The sequence below is a fragment of the Vicia villosa genome, linkage group LG4 (assembly GCF_029867415.1).
Source record: "Vicia villosa cultivar HV-30 ecotype Madison, WI linkage group LG4, Vvil1.0, whole genome shotgun sequence".
NCBI lineage: Eukaryota > Viridiplantae > Streptophyta > Magnoliopsida > Fabales > Fabaceae > Vicia > Vicia villosa.
This window is the reverse complement of record NC_081183.1, coordinates 131,166,607-131,187,069: the sequence shown is the minus strand read 5'-3', so window position 1 is coordinate 131,187,069 and position 20,463 is coordinate 131,166,607. Positions and strand designations below refer to the sequence as shown.

Genomic DNA, 20,463 nt, shown 5'->3' with positions numbered 1-20,463 from the left:
TTAAAGCCCAAGATTAAGGCTGACTCTGACTAAGGATAGACAGATTGAGACCTAGACTCTACTAAGGAAAATTATTGGAGATTGAAGATAAAGGTGACAGAGACTGTTCATGTCTCTCATTCCAAAAGGTGAACTCAATACTGAGATTGAGACATTCTTAGCTTGTTTAAATTTTGGTTTAAAGAGTAGAAGAATCTCACCAGGGTAGGTTAAAAGGGGACTAAAGACATGTTCCTATGTTTATAAGAAACCAGATGGGTCCTTGTATACAAGCTCAAGAGGAAGCTGGGAATGCTTTTAAGAAGTTTGTGGGTCCTTGTATTGTAAGCCCAAAAGGAGGCTAAGCGAGGGTCCTTGTTATAGCACAAGAAAAAGCTATATAGTTTTGAACTTATTTGGCTCTAAGAAAATGGGTAAGAGGTTTTGAAGGATAGAAAAACACTTAGAAAGTGGGGGGTTTGAATAAGTGTAGTCTTAAAAACTTGAACGATAAAAATAAATTGCACAATTATTTTTATCCTGGTTCGTTGTTAACTAAACTACTCCAGTCCAACCCCACGGAGTGATTTACCTCACCTGAGGATTTAATCCACTAATCGCACGGATTACAATGGTTTTCCACTTAGTCCGCAACTAAGTCTTCCAGAGTATTCTGATCACAACTTGATCACTCCAGGAACAACTGCTTAGATACCCTCTAAGACTTTCTAGAGTATTCTGATCAACACGATCACTCTAGTTACAACTGCTTAGATAACCTCTAAGACTTCCTAGAGTATTCTGATCAACACGATCACTCTAGTTCCTTACAACTTAATGTAATCAATTAAGAGTATTACAAATGCTTCTGAAAAAGCTATAATCACAACTGTGATATTTCTCTTAACGTTTAAGCTTAATCTCACTAATATATTACAACAACAATGTAGTGAGCTTTGATGAAGATGAAGTTTCTGAGCTTTGATTTGAACAGCGTTTCAGCAAGTTAATATTCACAGAATTGTTTAGAGTTGTTGACCTTGCTTCTCATCAGAACTTCATACTTATAGGCGTTTGAGAAGATGACCGTTGGATGCATTTAATGCTTTGCGTGTTCCGTACAGCATTGCATTTAATGTTTCACGCTTTTGTCAACTACCTCGAGCCTTGTTCACGCTGTGTCTACTGACGTTGCCTTTAATAGCTTCCAACGTTCCTTTTGTCAGTCAGCGTAGCCTGCCACTTGTACTTTCTTCTGATCTGATGTTTGAATATTATATTTGAATATCATCAGAGTCAAACAGCTTGGTGCATAGCATCTTCTTGTCTTCTGACCTTGAAGTGCTTCTGAGCGTGATACCATGAGAACTTCAGTGCTTCTGCTTCTGATCTAAAGTTCTTCTGATGCTTCCATAGACCCATGTTCTGATTCTGCGTCGACCATCTTCTGATGTCTTTCCAGACCATGTTCTGATGTTGCATGCTGAACCTTCTGAGACAAAGCTTCTGAGCGCTGATTTGTGCATACTCTTTATATATTTCCTGAAAGGGAAATTGCAATGTATTAGAGTACCACATTATCTCACACAATATTCATATCCTTGTTATCGTCAAAACTAAGAATATTGATCAGAACAAATCTTGTTCTAACAATCTCCCCCTTTTTGATGATGACAAAAACATATATAAATGATATGAATTTGCGATTAGAAAGAACAGACGGCTAAAGAAAAATTACACAGCTATAGCATAAGCATGTGAATATGTCTCCCCCTGAGATTAACAATCTCCCCCTGAGATGAATAATCTCCCCCTGAAATAAATACTCGAAGAACTTTAATAATAAAAGACTTCCCTGATTATTTCGGTAGAGACGATCACATAAGCTTCTGTCTTTTGATAATTCATAGCTTCTGACTTCTGCTTCCATTGGACAGCTTCAGAACTTGAATTTCTTTAGATCCCTAGAACACTCACAGCTTCTGATTCCTGCTTCCATTTAGGACAGCTTCAGAACTTGAATTTCTTTGATCTTCAGAACATTCACAGCTTCTGATTCCTGCTTCCATTTAGGACAGCTTCAGAACTTGAATTTCTTTGATCTTCAGAACATTCACAGCTTCTGATTCCTGCTTCCATTTTGGATAGCTTCAGAACTTGAGTTTTCTGGATCTTTAGAACATTCACAGCTTCTGCTTTCTGCTTCCCTCGGATAGCTTCAGAGCTTTGAATTTCTTCTTACATCACTTCATGCTAGATTGTATCAGAACATTGTTGAATGTACCAGAGCATCATCAGAGCATCTCTACATCCTGAAATGTTACAGAACAAAACTAAACGACAAAAGTCAGCATGAATGAGTTAGAACATAAAATGTGTATCAGAACATAAAATATGTATCAGAGCCATATAGGCCATATAGAATATATCAGATCCAAATAGACAATGTATCAGAGCAAATAGACAATGATTTGGATCATATTCTATTATCAGAATTTCTGATCATTCTTGCTTCTTGCTTCTGATTCTGAAGCTTCCTAGCACTCAGCTTGCTTCAAGAATCCAAGAGCTTGATTCATTTTGTTGCTTCTTATGTTGATCTTGAATCTTTGATTCCTGCAACAACACAACTTAAAAACATAGAACTTTGCAAGTTCTGTTAGTAAATGTGGAGCCTTTTTACTCGGTAACTGATAATATTAATCAGATCATTTATCATATATTTTCTCCCCCTTTTTGTCATAACATCAAAAACATAAAAGATTCAGATGAAAAACTAAAAAGAAACACATGGAAGAAAAGGATAATTTTCATTTAAGCTCAACAATCCAGAAGTACAGAAGTACAAAGGAGAGAAGGAAGACAAGATGCACAAAAAAAAACAAATGCAGCAAAAGGCAAAAAAACAAAGACAACTGAGACTCAATCTAGGATGGCCCTAGCCTTGACATGATCTTAGCCAGCATCTCTTGAATCATATTGTTGTGTCCATCTTGCCTCTCCATGAAAGCTCTAAACTCAGCATTGACTGAGCTTTGCTCATCCTGGTTCTTCTGAATAACTTCCAGTTTCCTTTCAATTCTATCTCCAGCATAGTCAGCATCACAGAATCCTACTAAGTTGTAATCTTTAGATCTTCTGTAAACTAAACCAACATTAGTAGTACCTTTCAGATACCTCAGAATTCTCTTAACCGCAGTTAAATGAGATTCTCTCGGATCTGATTGGAATCTAGCACACAAGCAGACACTAAAGAGAATGTCAGGTCTAGAAGCAGTTAGATATAGAAGAGATCCAATCATACCTCTGTACAACTTCTGATCTACCTTCTTACTTACCTCATCCTTACCTAGGACACAAGTTGGATGCATAGGAGTTTTGGCTTCTTTGCTTTCAGAAAGATTAAACTTCTTCAGAAGTTCTTTCACATACTTCGTTTGATGAACATAGGTTCCATCGGAAGTTTGGTTGAATTGAATCCCAAGGAAATACTTGATTTCTCCCATCATGCTCATTTCAAATTCAGCCTGCATAGACTCAGCAAACTCCTTTCCAAGTGTAGCATTAGATGTTCCAAAGATAATATCATCAACATATATTTGACAAATTAGAATATCCTTTTTAAATGTTTTACAAAAGAGAGTAGTGTCCACTTTTCCTCTAGTGAAACCATTTTCCAGAAGGAAGGAACTTAAACGTTCATACCAAGCTCTCGGAGCTTGCTTCAATCCGTATAATGATTTCTTTAATTTAAAAACATGATTTGGAGACTTAGAGTCTTCAAAACCAGGAGGTTGATGGACATAAACTTCTTCATCTATATAACCATTTAAGAAGGCACTCTTAACATCCATCTGATAAAGAGTGATGTTGTGTTGAGTGGCAAAAGAAATTAATAGACGAATAGATTCTAACCTGGCCACTGGTGCAAAGGTTTCTGTGTAGTCAATCCCTTCTTGCTGACTATAACCTTGAGCAACCAGTCTGGCTTTGTTTCCCACCACTTCTCCCTTCTCGCTTAGCTTGTTTCTGAACACCCACTTGGTGCCAATGATGTTAAATCCTTTTGGTCTAGGAACCAAGTCCCATACATCATTCCTTGTAAACTGGTTTAGTTCTTCTTGCATGGCAATTATCCAGTCTGGATCTTCTAGAGCTTGATCAACAGAAGTTGGCTCGATCAAAGAAACAAGACCTAATTGACATTCTGCATTGTTCTTAAGGAATGCCCTTGTTCTGATGGGATCATCTTTCTTTCCAAGGATCACATCTTCTGAATGAGCTGAAGCAAGTCTAGGTGATCTTCTAACAGTTGGTTCTTCAGAAATCCTAAGATTCTCTAAAGATGCAGCAACTTGATCTTCTGATCCATTGCTTCTGAGACTTCCAGCTTCTGCAGCATTGCTTCTTGGTTCTGCTGCTTCTGATATATCAATATCAAAATCTGCAAAATTCTCAAACTGCTTTGGTTTTTCAAGACCAAGCTTATCATCAAACCTGATATTGATTGATTCTTCTACAACCAATGTTTCAGTATTGTATACTCTGTAGCGTTTTGAGCGTTCAGAATATCCAAGAAGGAAACACTTTTGTGCTTTAGAATCAAACTTACCAAGATGATCTTTAGTATTCAGAATAAAACATATACATCCAAAAGGATGGAAATATGAAATGTTGGGCTTTCTGTTCTTCCACAATTCATAAGGAGTCTTATTTAAAATTGGTCTGATAGAGATTCTATTCTGAATATAGCATGCAGTGTTAATTGCTTCTGCCCAGAAATGCTTAGCCATATTGGTTTCATTGATCATGGTTCTGGCCATTTCTTGTAGAGTCCTATTCTTTCGCTCTACAACTCCATTTTGCTGTGGAGTTCTAGGGCAAGAGAAATCATGGGCAATACCATTTTCTTTGAAGAACTCCTCAAAGAATCTGTTCTCAAATTCGCCACCATGATCACTTCTGACCTTTATGATTTTACACTCTTTCTCAGATTGAATCTGAGTGCAGAATTCAAAGAACACTGAATGAGACTCATCCTTGTGTTTCAAGAACTTTACCCATGTCCAGCGTCTATAATCATCAACGATGACTAATCCATATTTCTTCCCTCTGACAGATGCTGTTTTGACTGGGCCAAACAGATCAATGTGTAAGAGTTCTAACGGCCTTGAGGAAGAAACAACATTCTTAGACTTGAATGCAGGTCTGGAGAACTTTCCCTTCTGACATGCTTCACAAAGAGCATCTGATTTGTATTTCAGATTTGGGAGTCCTCTGACCAGATTTAGTTTGTTAATCTGAGAAATCTTTCTCAAACTAGCATGTCCTAATCTTCTGTGCCAGACCCATTGCTCTTCAGAAACAGACATAAGACAGGTCACCTTCTGATTCTTAAGATCCTGAAGATCTGTCTTATAAACGTTGTTCTTTCTCTTGCCTGTAAATAGGATTGAGCCATCCTTCTGACTTACAGCCTTGCAAGACTTTTGATTAAAGATTATATCATAATCATTGTCACTTAATTGACTTATGGACAATAAGTTATGCGTTAATCCTTCTACAAGAAGTACATTAGTTATAGAAGGAGAGTTACCAAACTTTATAGTTCCAGAGCCAATGATTTTGCCCTTCTGATCTCCTCCAAACTTGACTTCTCCACCTGGTTTAAGCACCAGGTCTTGGAATGTAGACCTTCTTCCCGTCATGTGTCGCGAGCACCCAGAGTCCAGGTACCATGACATTTTGCTGTTTGTCCTCTTTTCCGCCAAGGATATCTCTTCAGAATCTGATTCTGATGTAGATTCTGATCCATCATCTTCTGTCGCCATCAGCGCAAAGTTAGCCTGCTCATCTTCCGAGTCTGATTCATCTTCTGACTCATCCCAGGTTTCCATAAGACTTTTCTTCTTATGAAACTTCTTCTTGGGATTTTCTTTCTGAAGTTTTGGACATTCATTCTTATAGTGTCCAGGCTCATTGCATTCATAGCACATGACCTTCTTCTTGTCAAATCTTCTGTCATCAGAAGATTCTCCATGTTCAAATCTCTTTGAACTTCTGAAGCCTCTGAACTTCCTTTGCTTGCTCTTCCAGAGTTGGTTTACTCTTTTGGAGATCATGGACAGTTCATCTTCTTCTTCAGATTCTGATTCTTCAGGATCTTCTTCTCTAGCCTGAAAAGCGTTAGTGCATTTTTTGATATTTGATTTTAATGCAATAGACTTACCTTTCTTTTGAGGCTCGTTTGCATCCAGCTCTATTTCATGGCTTCTCAAGGAGCTGATAAGCTCTTCCAAAGAAACTTCATTCAGATTCTTCGCAATCTTGAATGCAGTCACCATTGGACCCCATCTTCTGGGTAAGCTTCTGATAATCTTCTTTACATGATCAGCCTTGGTGTAGCCTTTATCCAGAACTCTCAATCCAGCAGTAAGAGTTTGAAATCTTGAAAACATCTTTTCAATGTCTTCATCATCCTCCATCTTGAAGGCTTCATACTTCTGGATTAGAGCAAGAGCTTTAGTCTCTTTGACTTGAGCATTTCCCTCATGGGTCATTTTCAATGACTCATATATATCATAGGCAGTTTCCCTGTTAGATATCTTCTCATACTCAGCATGAGAGATAGCATTCAGCAAAACAGTCCTACATTTATGATGATTCTTGAAAAGCTTCTTTTGATCATCATCCATTTCTTGCCTTGTAAGCTTTACGCCACTAGCATTTACTGGATGTTTTTAACCATCCATCAGAAGATCCCATAGTTCACCATCTAGACCAAGAAAGTAACTTTCCAGTTTATCTTTCCAGTATTCAAAGTTTTCACCATCAAATACTGGTGGTCTAGTTAACCATTGTTACCGTTTCCGTTGTATTGCTCAGCAGAGCCAGATGTAGATGTGTGTTCATCACCAGCCATCTTTTACTGAAGCGTTTTTCTCTTCCTGAATCTTTTCTAAACACGGTTAAGTGCTTGCACCTTAGAACCGGCGCTCTGATGCCAATTGAAGGATAGAAAAACACTTAGAAAGGGGGGGTTTGAATAAGTGTAGTCTTAAAAACTTGAACGATAAAAATAAATTACACATTTATTTTTATCCTGGTTCATTGTTAACTAAACTACTCCAGTCCACCCCCACGGAGTGATTTACCTCACCTGAGGATTTAATCCACTAATCGCACGGATTACAATGGTTTTCCACTTAGTCCGCAACTAAGTCTTCCAGAGTATTCTGATCACAACTTGATCACTCCAGGAACAACTGCTTAGATACCCTCTAAGACTTTCTAGAGTATTCTGATCAACACGATCACTCTAGTTACAACTGCTTAGATAACCTCTAAGACTTCCTAGAGTATTCTGATCAACACGATCACTCTAGTTCCTTACAACTTAATGTAATCAATTAAGAGTATTACAAATGCTTCTGAAAAAGCTATAATCACAACTGTGATATTTCTCTTAACGTTTAAGCTTAATCTCACTAATATATTACAACAGCAATGTAGTGAGCTTTGATGAAGATGAAGTTTCTGAGCTTTGATTTGAACAGCGTTTCAGCAAGTTAATATTCACAGAATTGTTCAGAGTTGTTGACCTTGCTTCTCATCAGAACTTCATACTTATAGGCGTTTGAGAAGATGACCGTTGGATGCATTTAATGCTTTGCGTGTTCCGTACAGCATTGCATTTAATGTTTCACGCTTTTGTCAACTACCTCGAGCCTTGTTCACGTTGTGTCTACTGACGTTGCCTTTAATAGCTTCCAACGTTCCTTTTGTCAGTCAGCGTAGCCTGCCACTTGTACTTTCTTCTGATCTGATGTTTGAATATTATATTTGAATATCATCAGAGTCAAACAGCTTGGTGCATAGCATCTTCTTGTCTTCTGACCTTGAAGTGCTTCTGAGCGTGATACCATGAGAACTTCAGTGCTTCTGCTTCTGATCTCAAGTTCTTCTGATGCTTCCATAGACCCATGTTCTGATTCTGCCTTGACCATCTTCTGATGTCTTGCCAGACCATGTTCTGATGTTGCATGCTGAACCTTCTGAGACAAAGCTTCTGAGCGCTGATTTGTGCATACTCTTTATATATTTCCTGAAAGGGAAATTGCAATGTATTAGAGTACCACATTATCTCACACAAAATTCATATCCTTGTTATCATCAAAACTAAGAATATTGATCAGAACAAATCTTGTTCTAACAGGTTTCACAGAGAATAATTCCTCTTGGGTGGGTGTGCCCTATTTTTGTTCAAAGGAATTTTTCAAGATGTTTCATCGGGAATAATTCATCTTAAGGTTTAAACTAAGGAAATCTAATTAGGAAAAAGCCTTCACCGGGAAGACATTCTCAATCCTAGACCATAGTTCTGTATATATAGTTTATCTGTCTTAAGGTTATACTCAGACGTAGTTCTAAACAAATATATACAGTTTATATTTGACAGTAATTTAAATGTAAGCTTATAAATGGAAAGCTATAAAGCCTAACCTGGATGGAGTGGAGGCCTTTGAATATGTATGTACAAAGCCTTACCAATAGATTTATTATTTATTGGCAAGAGTTGAAGTTTTAATTGTAAATAGTTGAGTGTTTTATTTAAAACAGAATAAGTGAATATGGACACTAGGTCACATAGGTATCTGAAGAGTTTCACCGAGAATAATTCCCTTCAAATACCAAAAGAATGTTTTGAAAACAGATGAGGATATTTTGTAAATACAGTTTTGAAAATCAAACTATGAAAATAAAAAGGTGTTGGGTCTTACACTCTATTAGAGGCCTAGTATTTATAGTACTGGTTGACTGTTATGAAAGCAGTTGTTTGAAAAGAATTAATTGAATATAAGAAAGAAAAAGGGTTGGGACTTACACTCTATTAGAGGCCCAGTGTTTATAGTTTACTGTTTAAGAACAAACAGTAGAAGATATTTGAAATGATACAAGGCTTTGTTGTCTGAAAAACCTTGATCGTCTGTTTAATCGAAGTTTGAAAACAGTTTAAAATTGAGAAAGTCAACTTAAGTAGGGTATGACAAATTCTATACCCAAGTAAGACCTAAATGATTAGGGTTTTATCACTAAAATATTTATAAGAGATTAGGTTTTGAAAATTCAATGAAAACATGTATTAAAAGTATTTTAAAATACTTAAAAATACACCACTTTAAACCTAATAAAAATATATCAAAAAATAATATTTTTTTTGTGATTTTTTGATTATTCCTGAAATAGATATATTAAATTAAGATTGTGTAAAAAATTAAAAGAAAATGATTTAATTTGAAAGGTAATTTAATTATGTGAAGTTGTAAATAAAAATGAAAGAAAATAGTGATAAAAAATTGGTTTGGTCTTGTCAAGGATTGAACCCACGCCCTATAGGTTACCAAACAAAACAAATACCAATTAGGCCACGCACGTGGCCTGATTATCAAAGGTGTCTATATGATTATATGTGAAAGCAGAGCATAAAAATGGTTTGGAAAATAAAATGAACAAAAGGTCTGAGGGGGGATCGAACCCCAGATCTAAGGCAAGGCAAGGCTTTTGGACGCGCGCTGTAACCATTGGGACACTAGGATGAATTTGTAGATAAAATGCCTTCCATTCAAAATAAAATAAACTTGTTCCTGGGAAATTTGAAAAATGGCGCCACCATCTTCATCTTCAACCTCAAGCTTCAAATATTAGAATTTGCTATCTCCTTCATTTCTCAACCAAACTTAAATATGTAGACATGGATTTTGCTCGTTTTTGAACGAGGATCATGATGGTGTCCTTTGATTTTATTTATTTTCTATGTAATTCAAAATTCGCACGCATGAACACTAAGAACCCTAAAACTGAAAATTAATCTGAAATACTCTATATGCATGATATGATGCAATTGACTGAGGGTTAATGATCCTCTCAGGTGCAGAAACCAACTGGTAACTTCATTTTTAATTTATCATGTGTGAATTATGGAGTTTGAAATTCATGAGGCTTACCTCAAAAATGGAGATTGAGCTCCGATCAAAGTGTGTTACAGAGTTGTTGCAGCGATCCAAATAGCTTCAGTGATCCCCCAGGAAGGTGTTGAGATGCTTAGCTTGGGTTAGAACTCCCCAGAACCTCTTGCTCGACCTCAACTGATGTAGCTCCAAGTGAGAGGTGAATATTATGATTCTCCATGTACAGAAGTGTTCCAGGTGTTTGGATCACTCCTAAATACCTCCCTTGAGGTGTTTGAATACTTACTTTCAAAGAAAGAGCTTTGGTTTAAAGAATCCAAGTCTTCTCGCCAAAGAGCCTTTGAAAATCCTAAGTATGAGGGAAGAAGAGAGAAATCAAGATTTTTGTTGCTTTGGTGTGTCTAATTACTGAGGTATGCTCTTCTATTTATAGGCAAAAGGTTCAGAGCAATTGGAGATAGTAAGCTTGCTTAATGAGGGAGTTTTGTTTTCTTGGCCATGAAGAAAATTCAAATAATATCAAGATGCAATGATGGTATTTTCAAGCTATCTCCCCTTCCATTGATCTCTTCTGATCATAGGGGACAATTCTGATGCAGAATGGCTTCCAACTGGCTTAGGAGAAGATTCCTTGATGATTCACTAATATTTCATTTTGTAATGATTACTTAATCATATGGCATTGAATTTTTGAGTATTATTCAATCTCTTTTCAATGATGAATTTGATTCTCTCTTATCCCTTATAATGTTTTTGAAGTTTAGAGGCACCAAATAGTCTAGGCATTTGCATAAAATTGCAAGTTTCAAACTTAGGCATGACCTATAATTTCACTCCAAATTCCTAACTTTGATCAATCATATCTCTTAGCTCAAAATGAATTTGGAGAAGGTTGAGCATAATTTGGAAAGCCCTTAACATTTACTTCAATTCATTAGTTTGGAGTTTCTTCAAAATCACTTGGGAAAATTGGGTAAAATGGGCCCAAATTTTGAAGAAAACTAGGGTTTCTTGCTAGTTTCATGAAGGAAGCAACTTTGAAGCTCCATAACTCTTAAATGGTTGATTTCTAGCCAAAAAATCATATGTGACAAAGTTGTTCATTGGATCAAAATCTACAACCTTGATGTTGGAAGTTTTTTTTAGTTTGTACTTGAAATTCTGAGATATTCCCTTCCAATCTTTGACTTTTTGATTCTTGATTGCTTTTCTAGATTTATTTTGGTTAAATGACTTCAATAATCATATATTGATGATATTGATCCTTACAAGTCATGTTTTGATCCAAAACCCTAAAAGTCAAAGATGTTCTTGTACATTTGACTTTTTCCAAATGAAGTAAAATCTTGGACTTTGGTGATGGATCAAGTTCTCCTTCTCAAATGAGTGATATGAATGGATTATATTGAGGTAATAGAAGTTATTGAGCCATGTTTTGAGTTGTGGATCCATGTCCTGATTAAAAGTCAATTGTCCAGGTGAATTAGGTCAAAAACCCTAATTGTAGACCAGACGAAATTGATGACTGCAGATCTTGAGTTGAGGTAAAATGCCTAGTGTATATTGCCATAAGGATCATTTGAAAGTAATTGAACCCTTTGTGTGATGTCCTGGTGCTTTTTAGGGTTTCCCAAACGTGGTCCCTGATTTCAATCCTTGATGGGCTCAAAACCCTAATCTGGTGACCTGAGCAAACCTGATTCTTGATGACTGGTGTCTAATAAACATAGGTGAATAAATGAATAATTTGAGTCCCATGATTGTATTAGAGATCATATTCTTATTGATGGATCATTTGCCTGAGCTTCTTTGTTCTTGCACACCCTCGATTGAGTACTAGACAAATAAATGACTGCTCTGGGTACTTGTCTGGAGTTGATGAAATGTATGGAGGTGTGACATCTCACGGGGGGTCAAAATTAGGGTATAACACTATATAAAAACCCTTGTCTCAAACTCTCGCTCTATTTACTTAGATTATGCTAATAATCCCTAACGTACGCTCTCGCTGTCCCGCCGAGTTTAAAAGCACTTTTTGAAAATAAATAAATATCTAATCAGTTTTAATACGCTCTCGCTGTCCTTAAAACTAATATTTAATGTCTACTATCCGGTTAAATATCTCAAACTCTCGCTCTGTTGATTTCTAACCTTAGTCCAGTTTTAAAATCTCAAACTTCCGCTCTGTTGATTTTATATACTTTTAATAAATTCGATTAGACAATAAAACCAGAAAAAGATGATTTTCAATAAAATATTATTTAAGCCAATTTATTTCAGATCCCTTCGGTTAGATTATTTTACATACCGATATCTGATTAATTTAGCCAGACATACTTTTTAAATTAAACATGCATAAACAATTTTGGTTCATAATTTCAGGCATATTAATTGGCATACAATAGATAATCATCCAATAGTCTGAATAAATAAGTAAATTCTATAAATAGGAAACCTGAAATTAGAAGGTATTTGAAATAAATTTAAATCTTGAAGTACTTGAACACTCCACCATAGGTCGGTTGTATTGCTCTTCATTTAATTATTCAGCGGGAAAAGTAAAGCAAGGAATTAAAAAGAACTTAAATCTAACGTAAGGTTAGACTAGTTAAAAGTTCACAACAATTTCCGGGGTAGAAATTGCTCTTAGAAAAATAAACTAAAGATTGAAAGAATGCATAAAGTAAAAATTGTTGGAAACGAAAACTTAGAGTGCAATTTTGCTAAAAAAATTCGGAACGGTGAAAATTTGGGACCTTTTCGTTGGCCTTATATTTGTGGTAACTTCCCCTTTTACTGAGTTCTCCCCACTAGTTCCTCCTTTTTCTCCTCAAATATAGGAAAGCTTGACTTGGTTGGTGGAGTGTAAAACGGAGACGTGGGTCTTCAAATTTTAAAAAGTCTTTGAACGAGTCTTGAGACGGGGGTCTCGAAATTCTGGATTGTTTGAGACGAACGTTTCCTTCATGGTGACGTGGCCTTGGACCATGGAGACGAATGTCTCCTTCTTTTGGGCTTGTAAGACAGGCGTCTCAGCTGATGGGCCTTGGAGGCGGACGCCTCCACTTGCGTGAAGCGGCAGCTTCAGCTCCTTTGTGGGTTGGGCTTCAACATTTCATTTTTTTTTATTTTATTCGTACCTCAACTTTGCTATATCACCTCCCTTTTCTTCTTTAATTGCTTTTCTTCTTTATGGCACAATTACGTGGTATATTCCTTTTACGCTCTATTGCAAGTTGCAGGGGATCGAATCGTAGTTCTCCCTACCAAGTTCAGTACCAGATAACTTCTGAACCAACTAATAACGAGTTTCTTTTATCAAATATCTTAGGTTCTGCAACCGTTGGATTAAATGACCGGGTGAGGGTCACCTAACTTAGTTGGTACATTCCCAATAACGGTAAAGCATAAAGATTCTTATATATTTTTTATATGGATCATTCACTTATATTCATCGACTCTCTATGTAGTTTGTGTTTAAGACGATTTTGACTGCTAGATAAACTAATCAGGGTAACTTTAAAACTATAGTTTATGGTTTTAGTATAATAGGTACTCAAATCGGTAATGCATACTCAGGGGTTTTAGAGTTTCGAGACGATAATAATATTGTCTCAATTTCACTCAAGTTCCTAACATTTCTTCTAAATAAGTAACCTCATACTTTCAAATGGGTAAAGCCATGCATCTATTCACTCGGAAATTTTGCTATGGCTCAAGAAAATAGAAGAATTCGAAGAAACACGAAAATTAGGCATATACGTCTCCCCTACACTTGAAACAAGTATTGTACTCAATGTGTTAAAATAGGGAAAAGAAAAATCACTCCTCGTTATTCCGACCGCGTGCGTTGCCCCCGCCTCGAGTTCGAGGACGTTTACACCTATTATCTTGCATGCCATCAACACGAAGGCTGAGAGCGTGCATTTATTCGCTAAAGTTTTCCATTTGGTTAGAAATTTTATCATAGTGGAAGTTATTCTAATAGGCATAGTCGTGTTGTTCCCGTTGTATGTCTCTCACCAGCCGCAATATTTCGTTTTGATTGGCTGGTGGAGGGTTATTTTCTGGAGGTAGTCGAGCAGCAGGATGGGGATTTTCAGATTGAGGGTTTCCTTGATCAAATTCTTGTTCCATTTCATCCACCGCTTCATTGTGTGGTTCGTCTTGGTTTTCTTGTTGTGCATCCAGATTAAAATGCCAATGCTAAAAAATATCGTACATTAATCCGATACGGACATGGAAAAATTATCTTTGGGACCGGGTTTTTGTTTACCACCAATATGTATCTCCCATCTAGCCTTGGAAAGATTAGGTGTGAGTCACGGAAGTAGATATAATTTAGGAATTTTGCCGGCATTAAATATTGATAAGAGAGAGAAGTTTTTTGGCGAGACCTAACGAGTAGGCTAAGGTGGTGACAATACCGCCAAAACAGAAAGAATTAGTTACGGCTGAATTTATGCATCCTTGGATGTGGTTCAGTATAGAAGGGGCGACATTTACTCTTCGGCCAATCAGTGTGCAGTATATGATGAACAGTTCACTTTGGTTGACCTTATGGTTGCTGGTTCTTGGAAAGACAGTGTTTCCCAAAATACAATGGAAATAACGTATAGTGGGGTTGTGGTTCAGCATAGAAGGGGCGAAATTTACTCTTCGGCCAATCAGTGCGCAGTATATGATGAACAGTTCACTTTGGTTGACCTTATGGTTGGTGGTTCTTGGAAAGACAGTGTTTCCCAAAATACAATGGAAATAACGTATAGTGGGGTTGTGGATGCGAGAAACATAAAGACTCCGCCAACCGTCAACTTCTTCGCCAGTTAAATTTTACCAGAGTGTGTAACCGATATGTTCCCAAAATACTCCTTCGAAGTCGTCGAAGGGCCTACAGTAAAAAATCTCCCTCGTGGAAAATGAAAAAGTCTAGCAATCTCATCTAGATCAAAATTGTATTCGCGATTGAACAACCAGAACTGCACGGTACCTGTCAGGAATGGTTCTTGTGCATGGGGTGCCGTAATTGAAAGAACTGAGAAATTCCAAAACTAGGGGCTCAAAAGTATGAGCATATTGGATACAAAGATGATCTAGGCTAGTGTTGGTCAGTATAAAATTTACACTGTCAGTTAGTCCCAACGTCTGTAAATAGTCGGTGTCCACATATTACGTAGGGACAATTGAGCGTGTATATAAAGCTAAGTATTTTCTCCTTTGATTTCCACCATCATTTTCGCGGAACCTAATGGTGGACAGGTCTGGTGGTGGTCTCTCTGGTCTCACTTGTCTGATGATGCTCCTAGGAGGCATGGTGGGTGAGGTTTGTAAGAGGGGGAGGGTTTGGAAAGAATAAGAGTGGACAGAAATGGTAATAGTGTAGTTGAATAAGTGATACATGGAATGAATTTATATGGGAGTGATGGATGTTGAATGGGTGATAAATAATATTAATAATAGTGGAGGAAGTTTGAAAGAAAATGTGTTAAAGATAGTGAGTTAATGAGATGAAATGATATGTTTTTATGGCGAAGTGATGAATGAATTAAATGAGGAAGGGGGAAAATTTTGAAATGAAAAAGGAGCCATGGGAACAAAAAATTTCACGCGTGGCACAGAGTAGAGATAAAGATGTGTGTCTCTTTATCTGCAAAAGCTGAGACAGGTGTCTCGTGCATACTGACAAGAACTAGAGCCGGGGGCCTCACACGTGGGACAGAAGAAAAGACAGAGACGTACGTCTCATTGTCTTTTTGTGTCACGAGTTGCATGCTGAGAAGGGAGTCTCAAAAGCGTGAGACGGACGTCTCCAGTAGCACCTGGGACGGGAGTCCCCATAGAGGGAGATGGGCGTCTCTATGTGTATGCATGTCTATACGTTTTTGTCTTTTGGTAAGAGTGTTTCAAAACATAGCTTATATGTATATTGTACTAGTCAAATGTTTTGATAAAAGCGTTTCAGTCCCAGGTCCCGCTAAGCGAGCTCAACCGCGCTAAGCACCCTTCGATTGACCGTGCTAAGCGCACTAAGTGGGGTCTGCGATTTGCAGAAAAAATCCTATGATTCCAGCATTGTACCGGTCGTAATTTCAGCCCCAAAACCCAATTCCAACATAATAACCCATAATAACGCATAACCCACCCTTACCTTGATTTCCAATTGATTCTTTGAATTTCCCTCTTAGTGTTATTCCCTCTTTTCCCTATTCTACGTAAACCCCTTTTCTCTTCTCTTTCTAACTTTTTCTTCTGACTTCTATTTTTTTTACAAAAATATTAGTAACTAATACTAATTCCCAAACTATTAAGTTAATGGGCTCATTATTCACACCCCCACTCATCCATCACATTCCTATTAATTTAAGCCCATCACTACTATTTTCATTATTCCCTACAATTGCCATTTAATTAAATTAATTCTCCACTAACCGATATTATCTTCTAATGATAACTTAACGGTTTGACACTCTCACACCGACTAATCTGTCACATAGAATAATTTAAAATAAATCAATTATTCATACAATCAAACAAATATTTTAATTAATACAATATATAACTAATTTATAAGATATATGTATAACTAATAATAAAAATCAGGGTGTTACAAATTCTACATCACTCAATTTCTCAAAACGATTTAGATCAAAACATTGATAATTATAAAGAGTGCTTTATAATTCTTCTTCTTCAATTCTTTGTGTTCAGCCTTTTCTTTATCTGTTATATTTTCTGCAATGGTGTTATTCATTCTTTCATAAGATTCCAAAGATCTTGATAATAGAAAACCACGTTCATCTACTTGCACCAATTCTCATAATTCAGACCCTTCAGAAATGGGAGACTCGCCGAAAAATGCTCATTCGGATGATTTACTGCCATTGTGATTTTCTCCCAAGAATCGTTTAGTCATTGCTCTAGAAACCAAATGTTGGAATTAAACTCAAACCTTTGAGTAATTCCTTATCGCTTCACAATGAAAATGAAAGAAACAAGAAAAAAATTTAGAATGAAAGGTGAATTATGGTTTGAAAAAAATAAGAGGAGGAAAAAGAATATCATCTGCAGAGTTTCTCCCTGTCCACACACTGTGGAAAATCTTATTCACTTTGCAACTGCAAAATTCTGTGAATATAAGTATGTACAAAATAGGAGTAAATCCCTCTATTTATAGTTTTAGGTTGCTTTCTCCCTAAGTCAAAACCAAAAACATAAAAGTCCAAAATACATATTTTAGACCTAAGTCAAAATACTGTGTGTAACTAACTACTTCAACACTTCGACAACTAACACACTCACATACTACTTATTTCGAAACATTTTTATTCTGTCGAGGGATTATAATTTATAATACGTTTCTCTTCAATTACAATAAAATTACTTTTTGAAAATCAAGTCAACAAGTTTTGCCTAAAATTAAAAAAATAATAATAATAATAATAATAATAATAATAATGATAAGTGTACTCCTCAAATAAATAATTCAGCAAGATATAGTTTTACCTAAAGTTATAATGAAAAGCGATGGCTCTTGCAAGTTGTGTCCTACAACATGCCACCAATAATTAATGTATTTCATTTCCCAGTTGAGTGTATATCTATCCATTAGACTATTATGATATAATTTAATCCCTTAGCAGCCTCTCCTACCATCTAATCATGTCCTACGTCTATACTTAGCCGCCACATTAGATAAATATCCACTTGGTAATACCACACTTTAACTTTTGAATCAATGTTTTAAATCACAGGAATATATATACAGTCAACGCATTAAAAAATATATATGACTTCGAAAAATAACTCATACAAAACAATATTGATATTATTATTTATCGTTTCTATATTAAAAAATAAATTGTGATTAGTTTACATGTAATTAAGATTGTAATATATGTATCAATTAAAATTATAAAAGTTTTTATAGGATCGATCCCGGGTACTAATCGGTTCCGTCTATTTTTTAAAAAAAAAAACTCATTTGTCAACTGAGCCAATCTTTTAAAGTTGTCTGTGGCCGTTTTTTAAATCTTGTATAAAATCAACCTTAAAATTTTTCAATAAATAAAATAAGACTTAAATATATGTTTATAAGTGATAGTATCGTACTTTCAAATTTTGTTGCATATAAATAGGCTTTTATAGTCTCTCTAATGACTCACCAAACACCATCCATCAAAACCAAACTTTTCTCAACATGGTAGTGCCAATGACCTCACTTCTCCTTCCTCTAATGGCTATCCTAATACTATCCACATTAACACAAATCTCATATGCTCAAAACTCACCACAAGACTACCTCAACATTCACAACAAAGCACGTTCAGAAGTTGGTGTTGGCCCTATATATTGGGACAAAAAACTTGCCTCCTATGCACAAACCTATATCAACCAATTAAAAGCAAATTGTAAAATGGTACACTCCAAGGGTCCATATGGTGAGAACCTAGCATGGAGCAGTGGTGATATAACAGGAACAGGCGCTGTTAACATGTGGATCAGAGAGAAGCAATACTATGATTACAACAGTAACTCATGTGCTGTTGGTTATAAGTGTGGACACTATACTCAGGTTGTTTGGCGCGATTCGGTTCGGGTTGGATGTGCGAAGGTTAAGTGTAATGATGGTCGTAGCACCATTATTAGCTGTAACTATGATCCACCTGGTAATTATATTGGACAAAGGCCTTTTGATATTAGTCCTTTTGAAGTTCCATTAAGCTTCAACCATGAAAGTTTTTAGGTCAAGTAAGGTGAGATCGATAACAAGTGTGTTGGAATGTGAATTAAATAAGTTGTTGTACATGTGACAGTTCTGTATATATGTTAGTATATGCAGAGAGATTAGTCACACTTTATCTTTATTTACATTTGGAGATTAATGAATTTTTATGCTAATAATTAAAAAAAAAAGAGTATTAAGATTTTATTCAAGCCTATTTAATTTGAACATATAACTAAATGCATATGAATTGCTTATATTGACCGATTTTATTTACTGAGTTCTATAAATTCCCACTTCAAACGTAAATATTATTTTCAAGAGCCACTCTAAATTTAAGTGTTTTCTTTTAATTTAAATTTAAGTGTTTTTTATCAGAAGAAAATTAAATTTATTATCTAGTCAATTGAAATATTAAATTCAAGTTAATAGCTTAAAATATGATAGGCAGAGTATACAATATTAGCAGGGTGGCTTGAAAAGAATATAAGCACCGATAAATTTGTTTTCGAGGGTGAAAATGTCATTAATTAATTAATTAATAAGAGTATGTAAGTTAGGAAGAATAAGTTACATAAGGTGAGATAGACAATAAGTGTGATGGCATGAGAATTGAATAAATTGTTGCACATGGGACAATTAATCAATAATAATAGGTCAAATATAACACATGTGGTGGAATGTAAATTGAATAAGTTGATGTATATGTGACAATTTTGCATAAATGTTAATATATACAGAGAGAATAGTCACACTTCATATGTCTTTATTTACAATTCTATTCATAGGGCTGGAAAAGAATCTCAGCACCGATAAATTTGTTTCGATGGGTGTAAATGTCTCTATCAATTAATCAATAAGAGTAGTTGTAAGTTATAAATAAGAATAGGTCAAATAAGGTAAGATAGATAACAAATGTGGTGAAATGTGTATTGATAAAGTTGTTGTACATATGACAACTAATCAATAAGAATAAGTCAAATAAGGTGAGATAAATAACAAGTGTGGTGGAATGTAAATTGAATAAGTTTTTGTACATGTGACAATTTTGTATATATGTTAGTATATAGAGAGAGATTAGTCACACTTCATATGTTTTTATTTACAATTCTTTTATATGGCTAGAAGAGAAACTAAGCACGGAAAAATTTGTTTCGGTGGGTGTAAATGTCTCAATCAATGAAGCAATAAGAGTAGTTGTAAGTTATAAATAAGTATATGTCAAATAAGGTGAGATAGATAACAAGTGTGGTGGAATGTGAATTTAATAAGTTGTTGTACATGTGACAATTCTGTCTATATGTTAGTATATATAGAGAGATTAGTCACACTTCATATGTCTTTATTTTCAATTCTTTTCATAGAACTAGAAAAGAATCTTATCACCGAAAAATTTGTTTCAGTGGGTGTAAATGTCTCAATCAATTAATCGATAAGAGTAGTTGTAAGTTATAAATAAGTATACGTTAAATAAGGTGAGATAGATAACATGTCAGAAGCAAACTTCTCAATTTCTCGTAGCGAACCAAGTCAGAAGCAAATTTCTCAGTTTCGCTCGTAGCGAGCAACAACACAGGAGATTCGCTACACCGAACTATATTCCGCGTAGAGAACTTTGGTGGTTCTGAAAGACTTAAAGATGAACAAAAGGTAGTTCGCTGCACCGAACGATATTTCGCGTAGCGAACTCAGGAGGCCAGAACTGTAATAAAAGGGACAGAAACTCAACTCAGAAAATCAGTTTTTATTCTTGGAACATAACATATTCTTGTAATAGAGTTAGGAACATAAGAG

At 35.7% G+C, this 20,463-nt stretch overlaps 1 protein-coding gene across 1 annotated transcript; it reads left to right on the top strand.

The window, feature by feature from the left end:
- The first annotated feature begins 18,093 nt into the window (after positions 1-18,093).
- On the top strand, positions 18,094-18,926 carry LOC131599680 (pathogenesis-related protein 1-like). Its single transcript, XM_058871962.1, has one exon. It carries the CDS (start codon positions 18,145-18,147, stop codon positions 18,688-18,690), a length of 546 nt encoding a protein of 181 aa, XP_058727945.1. The 5' UTR covers positions 18,094-18,144; the 3' UTR covers positions 18,691-18,926.
- The last annotated feature ends 1,537 nt before the right edge of the window (positions 18,927-20,463 follow it).